This window comes from Hypoxylon trugodes, assembly GCF_022578975.1.
Source record: "Hypoxylon trugodes strain CBS 135444 unplaced genomic scaffold F4822scaffold_1, whole genome shotgun sequence".
Classification (NCBI taxonomy): Eukaryota; Fungi; Ascomycota; class Sordariomycetes; order Xylariales; family Hypoxylaceae; genus Hypoxylon; species Hypoxylon trugodes.
In genome coordinates this window covers 1,135,100-1,154,279 of record NW_026250016.1, presented here as the reverse complement: position 1 = coordinate 1,154,279, position 19,180 = coordinate 1,135,100, and the positions used below count along the sequence as shown (strand labels likewise).

The following is a 19,180-nucleotide window of genomic DNA, read 5'->3' as shown; positions in this document are numbered from 1 at the left end:
CTATCTTTCGCGAATGACAGAACGATATATCATTAGTAATGTATTTATTCAGCTTGAGTCAAGCGTCTGGCGTTACTTATCATAAGAATCAAGCTCCACATACCCCTTTTCACAATTCGTCAGAGGAAGCAATTAACAAATCATGACGAGCGAGCAAAAAAGAAGGCTAGGAAAGCCTCATACATGGAACGGAGATATGTCCGCGAAGAGATGCTAGGTCTCGGCACATTCCTTCTTCTCTTGCCCCTTGCCTCCACCAAATATCTGAAAAGAGCAAATTTTCTCTCTTTCTCTTGGCTGGGTAGAAAGCGCAAAAAAAAAAAAAAATCATTCGACCTGGTCTGATATACCTTATACTTGCCTACTTGCCTGCCTAAAGGTACACGCAATCCGCTTACACAAGCCCAATTTATTAAATCTCGCCCGAGAATGCCTACCTCTGCCTAGGCGCCTCTGCGGCTACCTGCAGGAAAGGACAGGAAGAAAAGAATTCCCAGCCCCTTAAAATAGCACTTTGGGAAGAATATCCCGCGTATTGTCTTGAATGACGAATTATGAAAAGCGCCCCAGCGAATAAGAGAGCGATGTACGCGGAGAGGCGGCTTGCAAATGCAGTAGGCTGGCGTTCGAAAGCAAAGAGTTGCATAAAAAAAAAAAACAAGGACGAAAGGAAAGGAAACATGTAAGGGCTTTTTTCTTTCTAGGTTATATGTATGTGAAACCCCATTTCGCTGCAGCAAGCCGATAAGGAGGATCATTTCAACAGTCAAGTCCGCAGGAAAACAAAAAAAATAGCAAGTAGCCGTAGAGTGAAAATGGGACGATGTGAGGCTATTTTCGTTCGTCCAAGATTATGTATCAATCTATATATACCTACCGCCCTTGCGGGAGCATGCAGCGATTCACTATACATAGATCATACACCATCACCATATATCTCTCCTAGGCCAGCGAATAGAATACGTATAGGTATAGGCAGGGAGGCATTGGTTCGCGGACATTAAATCACCCCACGCGCTCATCCTACTCTGCCGCAACCCGAAACCATATAAAATGGCGTGACGATACATGGATGCAAGGCAGCGCCTCTTGTACTCACTCACTTGTTGAGCTCCGATGCGTATACGTGGGTATTGTCGGTCGGTGCTTTCTTTCGCGAATACCGCCCCATAAGGAGTTCGAGACCGGGCTGGAGATCATCGGCGTTGAGATTTTCCATGAGGCAACTTAGTGATTATGACAAATCGTAAATGCACGCATTATATATACTCTTTCACTTTGAGCGGTTTGATTCATTTTTGTTGTTTCATGTCGGAGTTTTATTCCGCGGTGTATGTTTAGTAGTTGAAGTGATTTCCGAAATCCGGTTGACGAGAATTGCTCAATTGTCTCATCAAGACACTAGAAAGAATGAAGGCTTATGTTACTAGAAAATAAAAGGTTTAATAATTGACCTCTGATAGTTGGAGGATATAAAAAATTAAAAGCATAGTCACGCCGTGGATCGAACACGGAACCTTCTCGGGACTTTGAACACATCAATGTGAACGAGAAATCATAACCATTAGACCACGCGACTCTGGATTACAAAGCTTAGTCTCTGAGATTCTTGCTTTGTTGAATTTTTGCATGCTTATTTGTAACTGTATACCCTATGAATTAGCATAGCCCACTACACTTTTTTGCTCTCGGACTCTACATATGTATTGCGTAAGTGGGGTATTCGCCTTTCCCAAAGAGGAGAAGCGTAAAAAAAGCGATTGGTGTGTAAGTCTATTCTCAGCCTATCATATAAGCTTCGGGTACTACGTTTAAAATAGTCAAGGCCGATAGGCTCCGCGACTAAGCGCAGTACTTGGGATGAATTGGGAATACCTTTGACTAAATCGGCCATGGTACGGACTACTGAACGATATTGAATGTCCAAGTCCTACTACAGAGGGAAAGACCCCCAAATTGTTGATTTCGATAATTGATAAATGACTAACACCTCCAATCTGATTGGGACTGTAGCATTGCGTCGGCCCGGACAGGACTCACAAATCGGCATCGCATCCGTAATCCTCGTCGCAATCTTCAAAGTCCTCAACAAGAAACATGTGCGATCGCGTAATCAGAATCAAATTATTTTTCACAATTTACCCATTGTGCGAGATACGACGGGTCCATCGCGCCCTTAAGATCAATAAACTTGGGGCCTCTTGATAGGACGAGACGAGGGTTCAATGGGGTGTAAATGGGCATATGGGGAAGTTCGGTGCTCCGTTCCCGTTCCGGTCCCCGAAATAATATGACACTGAGACCTCGGTCAGTCTTGGTTCCCCTTTACAATCGGACGCATATCCGTATTGACATTTCTGCTATAATTCTCCATCATGACGCTTTTTTGGTGGAGTTGTTCTAATTTCTTGTTATGTATGCTGCATGAAAAACGGTGTAAGAGATAGCGATGTCGGAGTGAACAGAAAGTGCCGGGAAACTTTTGAGTTTGGGGCTGTAGATCGCCTGAGAAGCCTCATGTGCTTAACCATAAGCTATTTGGCCTAATATCCTATAAAGTTTATATGTTAGCCTTTTCTTCGGTTGCATATGATGGACTGCCCTGTTCTAAATCCCCGTGCGTTCATCTGCATTTGCCCTTTTTTTCTAAGTCTTTTTTCTCCCCTTTTCTTGTACTGAAATTCATGATTTCAAAAAAAACATCAAGTATGATGGATAAGAATGAGAAAGGAGATACGAGTCCCACAGAGACTCTAGTATCCGACACCACTGAAGAGACGCAAACAACACAAGAAACACTAGGAAGACAGCCCACCACAGTATCTGCATCTGTCGACGAGCCTCCCGATGGTGGTTTCACGGCGTGGTCTCAGACCGTACCCGCCCACATCGCCAATATGTTGTCGTGGGGGTATGGAACCGGATTCGCCGTCTTCCAGCTGTATTACAAACAACACATGCATTGGCCCGCCTCTCAAGTATCTTGGATAGGCTCCATCCAGATTTTCCTATGTTTTCTCATAGGGATGGTGTCCGGTCGCCTCGCAGATGCTGGCTATTCGAAACACCTGTATGCTGGTGGGGCTATCATCCTTATCTTCGGCATGTTCATGACGAGCTTGGCGACCACGTATTGGCAATTCTTGCTCGCACAAGGATTTTGTAGCGGCATTGGCGGCGGTTTGATGTTCATGCCAGCCACTGCGAATGTCGCTACATACTTCAAAAAGAGACGTTCGCTTGCTATGGCCATAAACGGATGCGGATCCAGCACAGGCGCCATATTGTTCCCGGCTGTAATACAGTTCCTAACACCCCGGCTCGGTTTTGCGTGGACCGTAAGGGTCTGCGGGTTCATAGCCTCGGGGTTGGCTATCATCGGATTCTTCTGTTTGAAGCCAAGGGATCTTCGGAGGGTCCCCGCACCATTCCTTGACTTGAAGGCCTTCAAGAACCCCGATTACACCGTGTTCACCTTGGGCGCGTTCTTCATATACTTCTCCCTGTTTACAATGTTAATATATGTAAGCCTCCAATGGTACCCTGTTGTCATCTTATGAATTTGGTACTGATCATTGCTTCGTTTCAAGATAAACTCCTTCGCCCGTGAGAGTGTTGGGCTAAGCGATATAGAATCCGTTAATTTCATACTTATTACGAACACGGTCGCTATCCCGGCACGACCTATATTTGGATATATTGCTGATCGCTATGTCGGGCCCGTTTATACCTTCGGCTTGAATTGCATTGCTTTGGGAGTCATGGCATTCGGTTGGATGGGCGTCCACAGAAGAGCAGATATGTACGCCTACTCTGTAATCATGGGTTTCGTGAATGGTGCTGCTCAAGGTATCTTCTCAAGTGCTGCTAGTAATTCCGTCAAGGATGTAAGGAAAATGGGAACATGGATAGGTATGGTGTTCGCTATCTGTGGATTTGCTACCCTAGCTGGTCCGCCGACTATGGGAGCCATCATCGATGCCAGCGGAGGCAAATATATATGGGGCCAGCTTTGGGTCGGATTAACGATCGTTATTGGCGGTTCGTTAATCATCCTTTCGCCTAGGCTCGAGGTGAAAAAGACTGGAAGGATAGGCCTGGTCTAATGAAAACGAACTGGTAGCATGTTTACGGTGGTTGGTCGCAATGGTAGGGAAACGCGAGTCTGGCCATCTTTCAGCAACGCGAAAGACAATTTAGAGTGGAATAGACGTAATAATTAATGGCAGAATGGGAGTTGAGATAACACCTTGATTCGTTGTCCGAGGCACCTGAGGCAACCTACGATGCATGAATTGTGTTCGCCCATTGGGGATTTCTCCCTCGTTCTCTGGGAGTGGCGATTTCCGAGGAAAAAATTCTTCCAGCTAGGCTTCTGATTCTCAGTGGAAATTTCGATGGGCTTGGACGAATTGGCGTCGCATTTGGAAGTTTCGAAACATGTAAAGTTAAGGAAACTTCATAGCTCGGAGGTAAACCTCGGTGCTTGGCGTAGAAAGTTGTGGCTGAGGTACCTCAGCCACAACCCTCTTTCCGATGACAGGGATTGACTTCAATGTTGCGCATGAAGCTCGGCAGATCTAGCCAAGCTAACTAGATTGAGTAATGCATTAGTCTGCAGGTTGACGTCACCACTTGTCTGATCTGGGAACAGCTTGGCTACCTCCCACTTCGCATTCGCATCTAGCCGTCACAACAATTCTTTTTGGTCGTTCTTTTTTCTTCAACCCCTAGCCAATTACGGGTAGCCAACCAGGGTATTTTCATTTGAAGAAATCGCCTGAACCAACAATTCTCGTGTTTGTTGGTCCGGATTAACTTGCACCGCCGAATTGACAACCGAGGCGCCTGCATGATGGATCAGCCAAGGGAAAAACTTGGAAAAATGTCACTGTCACACCTAACGTTACGTATGTAGGTAGTCAGACCATGTATTAGCTGTTACCGTATTTTCATCCAGGAAATAAAAACCCTATGAATAGAATTTCCTTTGTTCCCGTTTCAATGCCCTTTTTAATGTTTCAGGAGAGATAGTGACATCAGTCACTTGTCCAACTGTCTTTCGTTGTCAGCCCAGCAATTCAAGACTAGCGCCCAACTCATTAAACGTTTCAAATATCAAGCGGGCCACAACTGCCAACTTACATTTTCAATTCTACTTTCCGTTATTCCACCAATTTAAACTGTTGGCTACTCTTAAACCAATCTATTACTATTTTTGAGACGAGATGGCATCCTTCATAGTGAAAAAAATCCTCAAAGAGACGGCGGGGAACCAATTTGGAGCAGGTGTAAGTGACGTCAACTCCGATTAGCACTAGTTATCCCGCGACGAATACTAACATAATACCTCCGATCGCAGGATCCATACTTCGAACAAGTTCCCGCGACGCGACTCGATGGCAAGCCGTCAAAGAAAACCAAGAAGGTCCGCAAGGCCTTGCCGCCCGGTATCTCGGAGCACGATGCTATGATCTTAACGAAGGTGAAGAGAAGGGCATACCGATTGGATATGAACTTTGGAAGTTTTATGGGGCTTAAGATTGGCTGGGGTAGCGTCATTGGCCTCTTCCCTTTGTGAGTAGACCCTATTTATTTAGTGTGATGATCGCATACTAATGCAAATCACCGGCAATAGTGCTGGAGATGCAGTGGATGCGCTTCTCGCGATGATGGTCGTCCGAACCGCCAAACAAGTTGAAGGAGGACTTCCGTTCCACATATGGGCCTGGATGTACGTCGTGGTGCTCATCGACTTTGTCGCTGGATTGGTGCCGTTTGTTGGGGACATCGCCGATGCGATGATCCTTGCCAATACGCGCAATGCTGTAACATTGGAGGAATACCTACGAAAGAAGGGTCAGAAGAATCTTCGGAATAGCCACCTACCGGTCCCCGAAGTCGATCCTAGCGATCCAATTGAATTTGATCGATTCAATTCTGAGTCACCTGAGCACGCATCATCTCGAGCTACGCGCCGAGGAGACACCACCGGTCGATCGCGAACGGACTACGCTCCCCAAGAGAGTGGCGTCGGACCTGAGAGACCCGTGCCATCAACGCCTGCGGCAGCAAGGGTACGTGATGATCGACAAGGTGGTTCCGGTAGAGGTTTCTTCGGCTTCGGTGGTAGTAGGAGATCTCGTCCGACAGATGTCGAGATGGGTGGACGGAACTAGGGACCCACTTAGGATTCAGCACTGTGGCACAGTGGGGTCCTATTACGAGATGAAGCGCGTTAAGTGCTTTGGAGGGGCTACCTATTTACGCGTCATGCTGTCATAGCTTTTTTTCGACTGGGTTGAATGGATCTGTGCAATCTGGATGGTGGTTCTGTTTGATTTGGTTTTCTTAATGATCGGTTTTACGAGATCCGAGACCCGAAATTTTTGATAAAATTCCCGAGACATACGGAGCATAGCGTGCAGGTGTAAGGGGCAAGCAAAGATTGGATTGATATGATACCAAGATACATAATATCATAATGAAAAGTAGCAAATAGCAACGAGATGATGTGGCCGGTGCTCAATTTTTACCAATTGAAACTATGGTTCAGAGTATGACTCTTATTCCCCTAAATTGGTTTGTAGTACTAGAGGCAGGCACCGTATTTAAACATGGCTCGTACTCCGAAAACGAGACCCGACAAGACCGATATTAGGTCCGGAATTGAACTGTTCAGAGGCGTAAGGAAACTGCCCAGTAATGAACCAGTAATGATTACTTGAGCTTGAATCAGCTTGAAACTAGGGCATCAGTCCATACTTATTTTGGCGGTTTGTTTATCTGATGACTGTGATCTGATAAGTCTAGTTGGTGTTAATATCCTTGTTTTGTAAGACCTGAAGCCAGGGCTGTCCAGGTACGACAGGGCCGAGCTTGCCGAGCCTCCTGTAATGCAAATAAGGAGCTGGGTCGCTGGGGAGTTGCTACGGGGTTGGCTGCATGCTGGTTGGTCGATTCCCCACTTAAACTTTTCAAACACAGTGTGAAAGTGTGAATTTGCAGTATGTTTGTACCCTTGTACCTCTGTAACATGGGGAGCCACCCCCCTGTTTACGCGTGAAAAATCAGTGGCGGGGGGTTTAGTCGCGTCCCCACAGTAAAATCGCGTCAATTGCTAGGTGATTCAAACCACGTGACTTGGCGCGAAACACCCTTTTAAAAGATCTGGGTCCCGACCAATTCTCGACACGCTTTCATTCTACATCCTCATCCACGAACACAATCTACACAACTTGCAATTGTTCAATTGACTTGGTAATTTCATTATTATACATTCAATTGCCAATTCTCTAGACCAAAGCACAATTGCAACTCTACATCCCACCTTCATACTACAATGGCAACCAACGTTACTCCCTCCAAGAAGGTACATGACGTCTTCGCCCCAGTCATTTTCTACTCAAAACCACGTCGGACATTAATTGCTAACGCATCATTTTGCACAGGCTGCCTCCGCTATGGAGTCTCTCAAAATGGACTCTCCTATCAAGAAGCCTGACTTCTCCGGAAAGGAGAATGCCCCCGCTGGTACCATCACCGACGATATCGAGGTTCAGAAGCAGGAGATCAAGACAGAGCCGGCCGTTGCCGAAACCATCAAGCCCGAGGAGGCTGATGAGCCTATCCTACAGGAGAACCCTCAACGATTCGTCCTGTTCCCCATTAAGTACCATGAGGTAAGTTGACGCGTCATGACGCGTAAAGTGGATTTTTAACGCGACATACGCTAATTGCCACGCATACAGATCTGGCAGATGTACAAGAAGCACGAGGCTTCTTTCTGGACTGCCGAGGAGATCGATCTCTCCAAGGATCTCCACGACTGGAACAACCGACTCACCGACGACGAAAAGTACTTCGTCTCCCACATCCTTGCCTTCTTCGCCGCTTCGGATGGTATTGTCAACGAAAACCTTGTTGAGCGATTCAGCGCTGAGGTTCAGATCCCTGAGGCACGATGCTTCTACGGTTTCCAGATCATGATGGAGAACATTCACTCCGAGACTTACTCTCTCCTCATTGACACATACATCAAGGAGCCTGCCCAGAAGACACACCTCTTCAATGCCATTGACACTATCCCCTGCATCCGCAAGAAGGCCGACTGGGCTCTTCACTGGATTGCTGACAAGAAGTCTACCTTCGCTCAGCGACTCATTGCCTTCGCTGCCGTCGAGGGTATCTTCTTCAGTGGTGCTTTCGCTTCTATCTTCTGGCTCAAGAAGCGTGGTCTCATGCCTGGTTTGACTTTCTCTAACGAGCTTATTTCTCGTGACGAGGGTCTCCACACCGACTTTGCTTGCTTGTTATTCACGCACCTCAAGAACCGCCCTGGCAAGGACGTCGTCCAGAAGATCATCACCGATGCCGTCACTATTGAGCAAGAGTTCTTGACTGAGGCTCTGCCTTGCGCCCTGCTAGGCATGAACTCCAACTTGATGAAGCAATACATCGAGTTCGTCGCTGACCGCCTATTGGTCGCTCTCGGTAATGAGAAGGTTTACCGATCTTCCAACCCCTTCGACTTCATGGAGAACATCTCTTTGGGTGGCAAGACCAACTTCTTTGAGAAGCGTGTCGGTGACTACCAGAAGGCCGGTGTCATGGCCAGCACCAAGAAGAACACTTCCACCGACGATGTCGCCGCCTCTACTGAGGGTGCCGGTGACAACGGTGGAGACTTCACCTTTGACGAGGACTTTTAAGCTCCTCATGGTGCCATGACATTTCCCTTTCTCTTACTCGATACCCCCCTTTCTCATCACAGTCCCCGCAGTATTTGTCCTCATGTACCATATTTTACACTTCACTGCCGCTCCCCTTAGAGCTAGAGGCCTAATATTATAGAAGAGGCGAGCAATTGCGGTGGTGTATAGTTGGATTCAACGACGACTAGACTTTCCATCTATCTTAGATGGGTCTCGTTGAATAACCAACGCTTTTTTCTTTTGTTATGACTGGTCATTTCAGAGGCGTTAAGGCGTTACACTAGCAGATAAGCTTCTTTCGATGGAATGAAAAGAGGATCTGCGAAGGAATGAAACGAACCAATCAATTAAGGTGCCTACTCAGCTTTTGAGGGAATGGGGCGAACGAACGACTTGACGCATGGAACGGAGAATGGAGACGTATAGGCATAAAGCAACGAAACGTTGATTTTTAATGCGAAAGATCATGAAAATAACTGTCTTTTCTCGTGGTGACTTAAATTGTACTTGTAAAATTTTGTAGATGCTACATCAGGTAGCCACCATTCCTTCTGGTTGTTGGCGTACTTGTGATAACAAGCCTACGCCTAAATACCAACGTAAAGTCTCATTTCGTCAAAGAGCCCCCCGTTTATTCATTCCTACGTCCTCGTATTCCTCATCCTTCCTTCTTATCTCCCTATTTCTTCCCCTTCTTCTTCTTACCCTTCCCACCACCACCTCCTTGCTGTTGCGGTTGTTTTCCACTCCCACTACCACTTCCCCCAGCACCCGTCGCAGCCGGCGTCGGCGCTGGTGTCGGAGCCTCCTCCTTCTTCCCCTCTTCAGCAGCAACAGCCGCATCAACCATAACCTCATCCACCTCGCCCTCCGGCAACGGCAGCGCCGCCATACGGTTCCCCAACGGTTTTCCCAGACTCAGTATTAACCGTGATACCTCCGCGGCTTTGGTGGTGCGGTATTTGAGACATGTGCCCGAGTGCGGGTCGTACGTTTTTAGGGTTAGGGAACCGCGGGGTGCTGTTGTTGCTGGTGTTGTAGTTGTGGTTGTAGAGGGGGCATCGGAGGTGGTGGATTTTTTGGGTTTTCGAGGTTTGGGCTTGGATATGTGGTATTTGGTTGTTATGCGAGTCTGAGGGGAGGTAGGTTAGTTCTTGTTTCTCTGGTTTGGGTTGGTTTGTGAGGAGATAAGGTAGGATGGTGTGGGAAGAAGTGAAGACGCCGTTGCGAAGGTATATAGAGGGGTTAAGGTGTATGAACGTACGGTAGTCGGCCGCGCTTCAATAAGCAGCGAAGACTGGCGTAGCCATTCCTGGCTTGTGGCGTAATACGGCATCGTGAACTTTCTCTATTCTCGGCTTATCACCGACTACTTCCCGTTCAGACTCTAGGTATCCGCAACTAGTCCGGGTCCCAATATGTCAGAGAAAGTACCGCAGAGGACCGAGCAGATTTCCTATATGATTTCGTCGTCGGCGTATTCAATCGTATCGTCAAAACGAGTTGCGTGACTTGAATTTTGGATTGGATTGGTTTTGGTGATGGATCAAGTTTTGAGTATTTAATTGGACGGTGCGCAGCGTGGGGTCCCAATATTAGACAAGGGTGGTTATAAAAGTGGAGAGCTTCTTCCCAGACCCGCGGGGTAGCTCAAGCCTCATTTCATAAAGCAGCATAAATATAGACAACTGTATAATTATTTTGTGATCTCAAATCAGTTCACAAGAATCGCGACAGCAAGGTAACTTCAAATCGACTGGAATATTTTTCTGAAATCTGTCAAAACGCCTAAAAAAATAATGGCTTATTGCCTATGGAAAGAATCTGCAAATAAAACCCTTTTAGACGCCGTCACCAATGCAATGCAAATGGGGGTATCTTCCGTACGTAACCCAACCACGACCATCAACTAAATAGCGGCACCCACCCTTTGTCTTTCTCATTAACCGCTCTGTACTTATAGTGCCACCACTTCTCAAAATGTTCGTCCAAATAAGCCTCCTAAGCATGTGGATCGGGCAACCAAAATACTAAGTCCTGATCGGCAGTTGCAAAGAAATTGAATCGAGGGTTCATAGCGACTACAGCAGCCGGGCGCTCATCCTCGAGTGTGTATGCTGGGTCGAGGATGATCTTCTCGGGTGTGTTACCTAGCGTATCCCATACGACCGCTCCTTTCTTCGTCCCGCCGAATACGTAGCGTCCATCTTGCGAGAAGCAGCAATCACCACCACCCTCGATGTTTGAGCCACTTGGTCCGTCGCCGTTCAACGTGTAATCCTCTCCGGCTGCAAGTCTATTGCTTCCACCATCCGGTTTGCGTAGGTACGCTTTTAGACTGCCGTTAAACGAGTCTAAAAGGAAGTGACCCTCACCCTTCGTACCCAATAAAATAGATCGGCCATCGTTCGCGAACTCCAACTTCGTCCAGCCCTCCATTAATTTATTGGTATCGATCGAGCTGCATGCCTCTACAATGTCGAATTCCGCGAAGGGTGCCTTCTCAAAGTTTCGATGATCATAAAGTAGAACCATCCCAGAAGAAGGAGATGCTACCGCGAAGACCTGTCCACTGGGATCGAAGGCTGCGAGGTGTGGGGTGTTTAAATAAAGGGCTCCGGTTTCGTTCTTCGTTCCCGCGTTCCATAGTCGGACCGTATTGTCCTTACTGCAAGAGATAAAGTCGTCGTTGCCTGGGTGCATCGCTAGACATGTGACAGGGGCTTGGTGACCCTCGAAATATCGGATGAAGGCATTGTCGTGTGTAGTCAAGTATCGAATGGCATCTACGTAATCCATCGTTAGCGGATGCCAAACCATAAAGGGTTATTAAATTGGTTCTATAATCCATACCATTTTGCTTTGTACTCGCATATATTATACTAGAACTATTATGCGTGAACTTCGCAAATTTGACCCCATACTTTTTGCTCAATAACTGCTTATCATGACGACCTTCTCGAACTTTGTAGATCTGGATCGTCTCATCGGATTCAGATGTCATCAATAGCTCGCCGGGGTCGTCGTAGTCGAGACTTAGAATGTAGGGTTGCGGTCGGCCATCCTTAATATCCTCTCGCTTGAATAACTGTTCCTCATGTCAATTAACATTGCTATTTATTATAAGAAATGAATTAAAGAGTTTACCTTCGTAGCTCGGTACGTCGAAGCAACATCAGTCACCGACGACGTACTAGGTAAGCCGCTGCCTAGAGTGCGCGTGATGTTCAGCGACGTAGACGGCGTGCCATTGGCAGGCGACGAGTTGTCGGGGACGTCTAGATCCATCGGCGTTGACGCCATGGTGAAGAACTGAAGTGAATGAAGCGCGAAAATAAATGCGCGGGTTGAATTGGGAGCTTGTTCTACAAAATGAAGGAATTCATGAAGGAAGGAAACGAGGCTCGATTGCAGCCGAGTCTCACTAAGATAAAAGTCTTGGCACGGACAATCCTTCGAAAATGCAATACCGCGAAGTGGGTCTTTATAAGCAGGCACAGTGTGGATGTAAGAACTTTATTTTAAGTTATTGGATGTAACACAAGCCAATCATCAGTTTGTTCCCCTTTAATCGTGCATAAGTACTTAGGTACTTGTATGTGATGTATCGAACTGAGCAATGAAGATGTATAAATGTATTCAGAAATCTTAGTATGAAGACTGAGGCATAAGACCTTATATAAATTGTTAAGAGTGGCGTATTCTAACCACGTATCTCTTATGGTAAACATTAAGAACGAATAAGACATATAGCTTCATGATTAAGCATTAACTTCTACTTAGGTGGTGTGGATACTACATACGTACACGTAGGTTCAGATTCCATCCATCCATCCATCCGTCTAGCGTAGCTTAAAAGGCTCGCAGATGAGGTGCAACCTTATGTCCCTATGTAGTAGTCAAACACCTCGCCGTCTAATAGATAGATAGATACTTTCAGATCAGACCTAGAAATCATCGCAGGTCAAAATACCATATATGCCTCCCTCTCCCACTCTTTAATATCATTCACATCCTCATATACGAGCACATTAAACCATCAGCTTGCCTATTCTCTTTCCGTGCATACCTGGGTAGATAACCCCAGGAACGTCCATCATCCGTCCACGTATCCAAGCGCGTACGTGCGTAACGTAGTATATGTACGCGTATATTCCAGAAGCGAAACATTAAAAAAAATGAACTCCGACCATGCTAGTTGTTTTTATACATTAAACACACCGTACGCCGGCCAGTCAAATCCAACATGTGTTGTGAGTCGACCATATTTCTTCCCAGACCTTGCATTAAATGCCTTCATCCTCCTTAGTTTTGACCAGGGGCAGTTTCCGCGTTGTTCGAGGGTGCGCCCACTGTGTATCCGATGCTTGCTCGGTCGTCATCAACAACTCTGCCGTATCTATTTTGACATTAGCATTTCAATACCAGGACGTGGAGATAAAAGTAGGGGAACATACTCAAGCAGCAGCCTAAAGAACCACACCTCCATATCCTCATGTCTCAAGACCTTATCAGCCCAATCGCGTTGCTGATTCGCTAACCTCTCGGCCTCCTTTTTCCCTAGACTTCCATCACCGAAAAACCTCACCGACTCAAGCCATTCATCACCCTGTATGCTCAAGGGGATGTAATGAGCCCATGGTTTCAGCCATTCAAGATGCCACTCGCGGAATACAGCCCACTTGTACACCAGACTCTTACTACGCAGGAACGCGTAGAAACGTCCACTGAAAGCATTGCCATCGATATCAAGCAAATACTTGTACCGCCAGGCGTCCTGCTGTTCTGCATGCCCCTTTATTGTGAAAAACTCCTTCTGTGCATCGCAGTCGCCGGGATCACATTGCCCTACCCCTGAGAAGTATACATCTATCAGGTCCTTGAAGTCCCCTCGTGGTACGACCTTGGTCTCCCACTTCTGGTTATTACCCCCGTTATTGACCAAGATCTTGGCGCTATCCGCCGCATTAATCTTCTGCACGAACCGTTGTCGGTGCTGGCGCCGCCACCCACCATTACGGCTGAAACCTCCTGTCGTGGATCCACGCCAATACAGTTTATCTTCTTTGGTGTCCCATGGCATATCCTTGGCTTCATCATAGCTCACCTTTTCGTACCAGTACCAAGGGGATGGGTACAAAATGTCCGAGTATGATGAGATCTTAGATTGCGAGAAAATGGGGAATAGGTCATGAACGATGTTATACGCGTTCGGCCTGTCGAAGAAACCGAACGTCGAGCTAAGCGAGGGTGAATAACATATATCCGACATAGCAGTAATATTATAGATAAAGCCCAACTCTCCTAGGCCGTATTTCGAAATATCATCTTTCTTCTCATCCTCCTCTAGTCCCCTCGCAGGACTCTCCGGGGGACACGACAACCGCGAATGAGTCCATGTTGGCTGATGTGCGAAGACGTTGAACCGTGTCAATTTGCTCTCGTCAAATCTAGTCCCAGCATTCAACCCCCTGGGCTTGGATGTGAACTCGTTCTTCGGATTAGGGTGGAGGTTTGCCGCTGGCATATTAATATCCTTAGCCCTCTTGACGAGTCTAGCCAAATCATCATGGGGCACAACAACCCTAGACTCATCGTGCAGATTGAAGCACAAATCCATATCGGGCAACCACTTCAGAAATTTGCCCATCATCCCAGCGGTAGCCTCACGTTGCCACTCGCCACCACCCTGTATATGTGTTATCTTTCCATTACGAATCTGTATTCCCAAAAGAGCGTTATCGAAGCCCAGGGCCTCCTTGGCGCGGGCACGTATGGTAGCGGGCCTGAGGCCCCAGAAGGGGGTCAGCGACTCGTGGATCATATCGAACTCATCGATGAGCTGAACACCCTTCGCCTTCGCGAACTCGAACCACCGGTCGAAGTTGGGCGGTGGCGGTATGCCGTACCGCCTGCGGTACTCAGCAACCGCATCCTTAACATTCTTAGACTGCCGCGCCTTTGTAGCTTCAAGCTCTTGCTCCGCCTGTGTGATCAGGTACCACATAGGATGCGACCCGGCGGGGGCAGGTTTCGGTTTAGGGTCGAATGGGACGGGAGCCGAAGGCGGAGGTTCTTGCGGTACTGTCGAGCCATCTTTCCCAGCGCCGTATTTGCCATGCGATAGAGGACCAGGTTTTAGGTCCGAGAGATTGGTACCGGAGGGCCCCAGTCGGAAGAGGGTAACTACGCAGACGCCAATGAAGACGAGCCCGCCAGTTAAGATCAGTTGGCGCGGCCTCATTTCTCCCTCTCTTCTCTTCTATCTCTCTCGCACACACCTTATTGCCACCGAATGCTGGGAGGCTTAATGACGTCGGTCAAGACAGATATGTCGGGGGCAGATAATAAAGATAGTATTGTAAAGAATGACATTGGTACACGTACCTAAGCCTAGGTATCGTGGGTCAGTTGGAGAGAGAGAGAATGTACAAGAAGTACATATGAAGGAACCAGGGACTACAGCACCAGATGGGAAGGGAAAAAGGGAATTATGGAAAATATGGAGAGAATATGGAGATAGCGTTTAGTGTGTAAGTGTGCAGTGTCAGAGTGTCTAGAGTGTGTAGCGTGGCGCTTGAAAGAATTTTGATTTGGAGCCAGCAGGGCAGCTTCCGGGGGTGAGGCTCAGGAGTAGGTAGTCGCTTCCATTCCTGTTTTTTTAGCTATTACTACGGTAGGCAAGTAGCCCCGGTAGTTTGTTCGTCTGGTCCAATCAAAAGGCTCCATTTAATCAATCGACGTGAGGGAAAGACGCACTGTGACGCGTCTTTAACCAGGAATAACGATAATATCATGCTGGAATCATGTACATAATTGGAACATGCAGAGTTGCAATCAGCGGTATAACAAACTACTTATCCCCAATTACACCATCCCAAATTTTTTTTAAATGCTGTAAGCTTTCGGAGGATTATAATCTCATAGGATGACAGAACTTTAAGGTGATTAAGCTCAATTAGGAGTTACCGTCGTACGGAAGGATTGAGACTATTGTGCTAGACGGATTACCTAATCGAGCTTAGTTGAGCTTAGTCACATGTACTCGCGGACCTTTGTTCTCCGGAGTACAACCGGCGGCATCTTCACATGGCTCTTTAAAAAATAAAAAAAAGGGGGCTTGGCAACACAAATAAGGTTAATTGCATCGAACTGGACTCATGTAGCATTTCGTGGTATCGTGGTCTTATTTGGCTGAAAGAAATCAAGCATGTAGCTTGGCCATTATCCATTCCTCCCCAACGCCGAAAATGCTCTTCATTCAGTTCAGTTCATATCCCTTTTTTCGTTCACTCCTTTTTTTTTTAATTCATCCCTCTAGTAGAAGAAACCGATGATCTTGCCCGCGACGTGCTTTCTACGCGCTTCCTCGTGGTCCATAATACCGGCAGAGGTGGTTAGGATGATGTAACCGAACTGACGAGCAGGTAGAAGCTTGACAACCCACTTCTCGAGGTGGGCAAGGTGGACGTTGTAGCGGGGCGAGATGGTACCGCACTTGTTGATACGGCCGTTTAGCTGAACGACGATCTTTCCGGATCGGTGGTCGTCAACCTCCTCGAATTCACCGATGTAGCCTAGCAACAAGATTTGTTAGCTAAATGTAGCGAATGACTAAACGTAAGACTTCATGTTGGATATGATCAGAGAAACGTGTAAGATTCCTTCGCTAGGTAACATCGATATATCGGCAACTTAAAAGACTTCGGCCGTAGGGCGTTTTGAGACCGTTATCCAGTTATCATGCCGAATGGGTGGTTTAATGGGGGTAAAATAAAGTATAGGAAAGGGAGTCGAGAACAAATAAGGTTGAACCTACCGTGTCGCTGCATGACAGTGAGGAACTTGACGATGACCTTAGAGCTAGGTCGGATGAGGACCTGTCGCTTTCCGGTCTTCTCGGCGTTGTTGATCGCATTGAGAGCGTCGTTGAGAACCGAAGTCTTAACCATTTTGGCGGTGTTCGGGTGAGATTCTCAAGTTGTTCAGAGAAGAAAATGAGGTATCTACATATCGGAGAGTTATATTAGCCTTCAAAAGCCATGAGCATGGAGAGTGCCCTCCCCCAATGTGCCGCTTTGGGGAGGGTTCTGCCCGCTCGATGCTGAAGAGGAGGTGCGTATCAAGGATTCGACTCGTTCATCGCAATGCGAAGTGGACGGCGGCAGAGTCCTTAATTGCCCTCCTCCGGCTTCTTGAAGGGCGCATTGGGGGATTGATTTAACTCATGGCACAGAGTTATTTATTAAAACATACCTCGATGGAGGTCGTTGAGCGGTTAGGAATTGTTTGGCGCTCGACGTCTCTTTTTTTTCTGTGATGCAGAAAAGTTGAATAGGAATTGAACGCAGTGGAGGTAAGAAAAAGGTTCGTGCAAGTTAAGGTGAAGGTAGGGTGGATTTGCTTGATTTCTTTTTTGGCTGTGCGAAATTGTTGGTGGGGTCCTACTGAAAAGACCCCACCCAATTGGGTGAATTCCGGCGACTAACCCTAAGCGATACACAATTGAATCTCTGCTACCCCCCAGTTGTTTGCACCTTCCTAGGCCTAAGCGTTCAATTGATACACTCCAATTTATTACAGCGCTTTTGGAACATTTTCCTGATTTTCGCAACGACTCTTCCCACCAACGAAATTTACACCTTTACATCCCCAACTCTCAACACACAACTTTACAACTCTTCGAGGATCGCACCGGTATCACATACAATCCAAGATGGTATGTTCAATATATCTTACCCCATTCATTGAGAGGTTGAGGCGCTTGGATATTTAATTGCGACGGGTCTTCCCTATCTCGTGCCTATCTAGGCTACAGTCGTGTGCGCGCAAGGCATTTACTAATAATACCTCTACAAATTTAGTCGGACGTAGAAGAGAACAACGCCCCCGACGCCCCCGAGGAGGTCGAAGTATCCGCCGATGCCTCTAAGGGTCAGATGTCCGTCCTAGACGCCCTAAAGGGTGTTCTAAAGCTCGCGCTCATGCACGACGGTCTTGCCCGAGGTCTCCGTGAAGCATCCAAGGCCCTCGACCGACGACAAGCGCACATGTGTGTCCTGAACGAGTCTTGCGAAGAGGAGGCCTACAAGAAGCTAGTCATCGCCCTCTGCTCCGAGCACAAGATCCCTCTGATCAAGGTCCCCGATGGCAAGCAACTCGGCGAGTGGGCAGGTCTCTGTAAGATTCCCAGACTTACTAGATCATTGATATGGAACTAATATGGCTATTTTCAGGCGTCTTGGACCGAGAAGGAAATGCGCGCAAGGTCGTCAACTGCTCTTGCGTTGTGGTGAAGGACTGGGGTGAGGAGTCGACCGAGCGATCCATCCTCCTCAACTACTTCCAGACCGAGCAGTAAATGGATTCTTCACACGGGCGTTGCGCGGGGGTATAGAAAATGGGAATGGATGATTTCAAGCCATCCTTTACAAATCCTTGGCATGTACTCTACTGGCTTCGTCGGCCGGCTTAGATGCTGGAAATGAGGGGGGTTACCATATTGCATCGGAATGGAAAAAAACTGCATCACAAATCACCTATGCCATATTTCTCGATTGTGAATTACGACCCTAGTAGTACGGATACTTCATATCCACTCATTTTCGGGCTTCTACTACAATTAGGTGGTACCCGAATGAGGTTTTGGCCTCTCCAATGTGTAGGTTACTACCCTTGCTCTCCGGGAGACCGAAGGCAACTTCTTCAAACGCAGGCTGCAGTGCTCCTTTCCGCTGTAAGCCAAGTAGGCCGCCTAGTATTATATAGTTAGCCTGACGCCTCCCAAGTCTTCTGTAGACGAAAAGATATTAGTAAGTTGTACCTTGTTTTGCTTTATCCTCGCTGTAATTCCTAGCCACCGCAATGAAATTGTCGAGTGTAGGGTTATTCCTGATTTCAGCCAGCGCCTCTTCCTTCTTAGAATGCTTCTCACACTACATACGAGTAATTGTGCGTTAGCCGGGTATACTTCGAGGTGGAGGGGAACCCTAACTGACTAGAATGTGTCGGACCACAACGGCTTGAGCGCCTTTTACTTTTCCAGCTCCCTTATCATCGTTTCCCTTACTACCGGAATCCTTCGACTTGTTGTCGGGCTTCTTTTTTGCACCCATCGCAGGCGATGTTGATTGGCGGTTGAGTGAGATGGATGTACTATGTAGACCCGGGATATGTGAGAGCCCCACGTTGAAAACTGACGTGATGAAATTTATCGCTAAGACAAGGGTCCACCAGCTGACGCACAGCTGTCAACACAAGCTTCTCCAGCTGGCCATTGATGTCATTCGCTTAACTGCCCCACCCCTCCATATTCTTTTCTCTCAACCCTAATATATAAGTCTGGATAGCTTCCAACTCCTTCACGTACGACCATAGGATCTGGAATACTCGGGATCCCGTCCGCTCTCCCATAGATAAGCCAGATACCGCCGAACTAGTACCTGGGTCGGTGACGACCAGGGAAT

At 47.3% G+C, this 19,180-nt stretch overlaps 10 protein-coding genes and 1 non-coding gene across 11 annotated transcripts; 4 read left to right on the top strand and 7 right to left on the bottom strand.

Annotated features, from left to right (window-relative positions):
* Positions 1-27: 27 nt before the first annotated feature.
* F4822DRAFT_384612 (uncharacterized protein) lies at positions 28-918 on the bottom strand. The gene has a single exon (XM_051456551.1). It carries the CDS (start codon positions 756-758, stop codon positions 444-446), a length of 315 nt encoding a protein of 104 aa, XP_051319205.1. The 5' UTR covers positions 759-918; the 3' UTR covers positions 28-443.
* Positions 919-1,489: 571 nt separating this feature from the next.
* On the bottom strand, positions 1,490-1,579 carry F4822DRAFT_t2. Its single transcript has one exon. It is a non-coding gene; the product is annotated as a tRNA-Val (tRNA).
* Positions 1,580-2,814: 1,235 nt separating this feature from the next.
* Positions 2,815-4,522, top strand: F4822DRAFT_384608 (MFS general substrate transporter). The gene is made up of 2 exons (XM_051456549.1): positions 2,815-3,524; positions 3,591-4,522. The coding sequence occupies exons 1-2, from the start codon at positions 2,898-2,900 to the stop codon at positions 4,104-4,106; spliced, it is 1,143 nt and encodes a 380-aa protein (XP_051319204.1). The 5' UTR covers positions 2,815-2,897; the 3' UTR covers positions 4,107-4,522.
* A 167-nt stretch (positions 4,523-4,689) lies between these two features.
* Positions 4,690-6,560, top strand: F4822DRAFT_384606 (uncharacterized protein). The gene is made up of 3 exons (XM_051456548.1): positions 4,690-5,291; positions 5,363-5,577; positions 5,639-6,560. Exons 1-3 carry the CDS (start codon positions 5,229-5,231, stop codon positions 6,177-6,179), a joined length of 819 nt encoding a protein of 272 aa, XP_051319203.1. The 5' UTR covers positions 4,690-5,228; the 3' UTR covers positions 6,180-6,560.
* Positions 6,561-7,148: 588 nt separating this feature from the next.
* On the top strand, positions 7,149-8,974 carry F4822DRAFT_12324 (small subunit of ribonucleotide reductase). The gene is made up of 3 exons (XM_051452612.1): positions 7,149-7,372; positions 7,452-7,682; positions 7,752-8,974. The coding sequence occupies exons 1-3, from the start codon at positions 7,343-7,345 to the stop codon at positions 8,709-8,711; spliced, it is 1,221 nt and encodes a 406-aa protein (XP_051319202.1). The 5' UTR covers positions 7,149-7,342; the 3' UTR covers positions 8,712-8,974.
* Positions 8,975-9,188: 214 nt separating this feature from the next.
* F4822DRAFT_384604 (signal recognition particle 9 kDa protein-domain-containing protein) lies at positions 9,189-10,280 on the bottom strand. Its single transcript, XM_051456547.1, has 2 exons — positions 9,979-10,280; positions 9,189-9,846 (listed from the first exon to the last, which is right to left on the bottom strand). The coding sequence occupies exons 1-2, from the start codon at positions 10,048-10,050 to the stop codon at positions 9,394-9,396; spliced, it is 525 nt and encodes a 174-aa protein (XP_051319201.1). The 5' UTR covers positions 10,051-10,280; the 3' UTR covers positions 9,189-9,393.
* A 1-nt stretch (position 10,281) lies between these two features.
* Positions 10,282-12,138, bottom strand: F4822DRAFT_384600 (WD domain-containing protein). The gene is made up of 3 exons (XM_051456546.1): positions 11,862-12,138; positions 11,568-11,802; positions 10,282-11,500 (listed from the first exon to the last, which is right to left on the bottom strand). The coding sequence occupies exons 1-3, from the start codon at positions 12,015-12,017 to the stop codon at positions 10,716-10,718; spliced, it is 1,176 nt and encodes a 391-aa protein (XP_051319200.1). The 5' UTR covers positions 12,018-12,138; the 3' UTR covers positions 10,282-10,715.
* Positions 12,139-12,455: 317 nt separating this feature from the next.
* F4822DRAFT_384598 (glycosyltransferase family 90 protein) lies at positions 12,456-15,612 on the bottom strand. Its single transcript, XM_051456545.1, has 2 exons — positions 13,172-15,612; positions 12,456-13,113 (listed from the first exon to the last, which is right to left on the bottom strand). Exons 1-2 carry the CDS (start codon positions 14,956-14,958, stop codon positions 13,020-13,022), a joined length of 1,881 nt encoding a protein of 626 aa, XP_051319199.1. The 5' UTR covers positions 14,959-15,612; the 3' UTR covers positions 12,456-13,019.
* Positions 15,613-15,629: 17 nt separating this feature from the next.
* On the bottom strand, positions 15,630-17,355 carry F4822DRAFT_384597 (40S ribosomal protein S22). The gene is made up of 2 exons (XM_051456544.1): positions 16,534-17,355; positions 15,630-16,291 (listed from the first exon to the last, which is right to left on the bottom strand). Exons 1-2 carry the CDS (start codon positions 16,664-16,666, stop codon positions 16,032-16,034), a joined length of 393 nt encoding a protein of 130 aa, XP_051319198.1. The 5' UTR covers positions 16,667-17,355; the 3' UTR covers positions 15,630-16,031.
* Positions 17,272-18,249, top strand: F4822DRAFT_384592 (40S ribosomal S12 protein). The gene is made up of 3 exons (XM_051456543.1): positions 17,272-17,433; positions 17,579-17,894; positions 17,951-18,249. Exons 1-3 carry the CDS (start codon positions 17,431-17,433, stop codon positions 18,073-18,075), a joined length of 444 nt encoding a protein of 147 aa, XP_051319197.1. The 5' UTR covers positions 17,272-17,430; the 3' UTR covers positions 18,076-18,249.
* Positions 18,174-19,098, bottom strand: F4822DRAFT_384591 (FKBP-like protein). Its single transcript, XM_051456542.1, has 3 exons — positions 18,713-19,098; positions 18,538-18,649; positions 18,174-18,468 (listed from the first exon to the last, which is right to left on the bottom strand). Exons 1-3 carry the CDS (start codon positions 18,827-18,829, stop codon positions 18,314-18,316), a joined length of 384 nt encoding a protein of 127 aa, XP_051319196.1. The 5' UTR covers positions 18,830-19,098; the 3' UTR covers positions 18,174-18,313.
* Between the last annotated feature and the right edge of the window lie 82 nt (positions 19,099-19,180).

Excerpts from the sequence above, each read along its gene's own strand:
- F4822DRAFT_384608 (XM_051456549.1), top strand. The coding sequence starts at position 2,898 with ATGTTGTCGTGGGGGTATGGAACCGGATTCGCCGTCTTCCAGCTGTAT. Across the intron at positions 3,525-3,590 it reads TGTTTACAATGTTAATATAT|ATAAACTCCTTCGCCCGTGA; the intron begins GTAAGCCTCCAA and ends CTTCGTTTCAAG.
- F4822DRAFT_384600 (XM_051456546.1), bottom strand. The coding sequence starts at position 12,017 with ATGGCGTCAACGCCGATGGATCTAGACGTCCCCGACAACTCGTCGCCT. Across the intron at positions 11,803-11,861 it reads CGACGTACCGAGCTACGAAG|TTATTCAAGCGAGAGGATAT; the intron begins GTAAACTCTTTA and ends CATGAGGAACAG. Across the intron at positions 11,501-11,567 it reads TGCGAGTACAAAGCAAAATG|ATGCCATTCGATACTTGACT; the intron begins GTATGGATTATA and ends TGGATTACGTAG.
- F4822DRAFT_384612 (XM_051456551.1), bottom strand. The coding sequence starts at position 758 with ATGATCCTCCTTATCGGCTTGCTGCAGCGAAATGGGGTTTCACATACA.
- F4822DRAFT_12324 (XM_051452612.1), top strand. The coding sequence starts at position 7,343 with ATGGCAACCAACGTTACTCCCTCCAAGAAG. Across the intron at positions 7,373-7,451 it reads ACGTTACTCCCTCCAAGAAG|GCTGCCTCCGCTATGGAGTC; the intron begins GTACATGACGTC and ends CATTTTGCACAG. Across the intron at positions 7,683-7,751 it reads TCCCCATTAAGTACCATGAG|ATCTGGCAGATGTACAAGAA; the intron begins GTAAGTTGACGC and ends CCACGCATACAG.
- F4822DRAFT_384592 (XM_051456543.1), top strand. Across the intron at positions 17,895-17,950 it reads CGGCGAGTGGGCAGGTCTCT|GCGTCTTGGACCGAGAAGGA; the intron begins GTAAGATTCCCA and ends GGCTATTTTCAG.
- F4822DRAFT_384597 (XM_051456544.1), bottom strand. The coding sequence starts at position 16,666 with ATGGTTAAGACTTCGGTTCTCAACGACGCTCTCAATGCGATCAACAAC. Across the intron at positions 16,292-16,533 it reads CACTGTCATGCAGCGACACG|GCTACATCGGTGAATTCGAG; the intron begins GTAGGTTCAACC and ends TCTTGTTGCTAG.
- F4822DRAFT_384591 (XM_051456542.1), bottom strand. The coding sequence starts at position 18,829 with ATGGGTGCAAAAAAGAAGCCCGACAACAAGTCGAAGGATTCCGGTAGT. Across the intron at positions 18,650-18,712 it reads TTGTGGTCCGACACATTCTA|TGTGAGAAGCATTCTAAGAA; the intron begins GTCAGTTAGGGT and ends ACTCGTATGTAG. Across the intron at positions 18,469-18,537 it reads CGAGGATAAAGCAAAACAAG|GCGGCCTACTTGGCTTACAG; the intron begins GTACAACTTACT and ends ATATAATACTAG.
- F4822DRAFT_384598 (XM_051456545.1), bottom strand. The coding sequence starts at position 14,958 with ATGAGGCCGCGCCAACTGATCTTAACTGGCGGGCTCGTCTTCATTGGC. Across the intron at positions 13,114-13,171 it reads TTCTTTAGGCTGCTGCTTGA|ATACGGCAGAGTTGTTGATG; the intron begins GTATGTTCCCCT and ends ATGTCAAAATAG.
- F4822DRAFT_384604 (XM_051456547.1), bottom strand. The coding sequence starts at position 10,050 with ATGCCGTATTACGCCACAAGCCAGGAATGGCTACGCCAGTCTTCGCTG. Across the intron at positions 9,847-9,978 it reads TTGAAGCGCGGCCGACTACC|ACTCGCATAACAACCAAATA; the intron begins GTACGTTCATAC and ends ACCTCCCCTCAG.
- F4822DRAFT_384606 (XM_051456548.1), top strand. The coding sequence starts at position 5,229 with ATGGCATCCTTCATAGTGAAAAAAATCCTCAAAGAGACGGCGGGGAAC. Across the intron at positions 5,292-5,362 it reads GGAACCAATTTGGAGCAGGT|GATCCATACTTCGAACAAGT; the intron begins GTAAGTGACGTC and ends CTCCGATCGCAG. Across the intron at positions 5,578-5,638 it reads GTCATTGGCCTCTTCCCTTT|TGCTGGAGATGCAGTGGATG; the intron begins GTGAGTAGACCC and ends CACCGGCAATAG.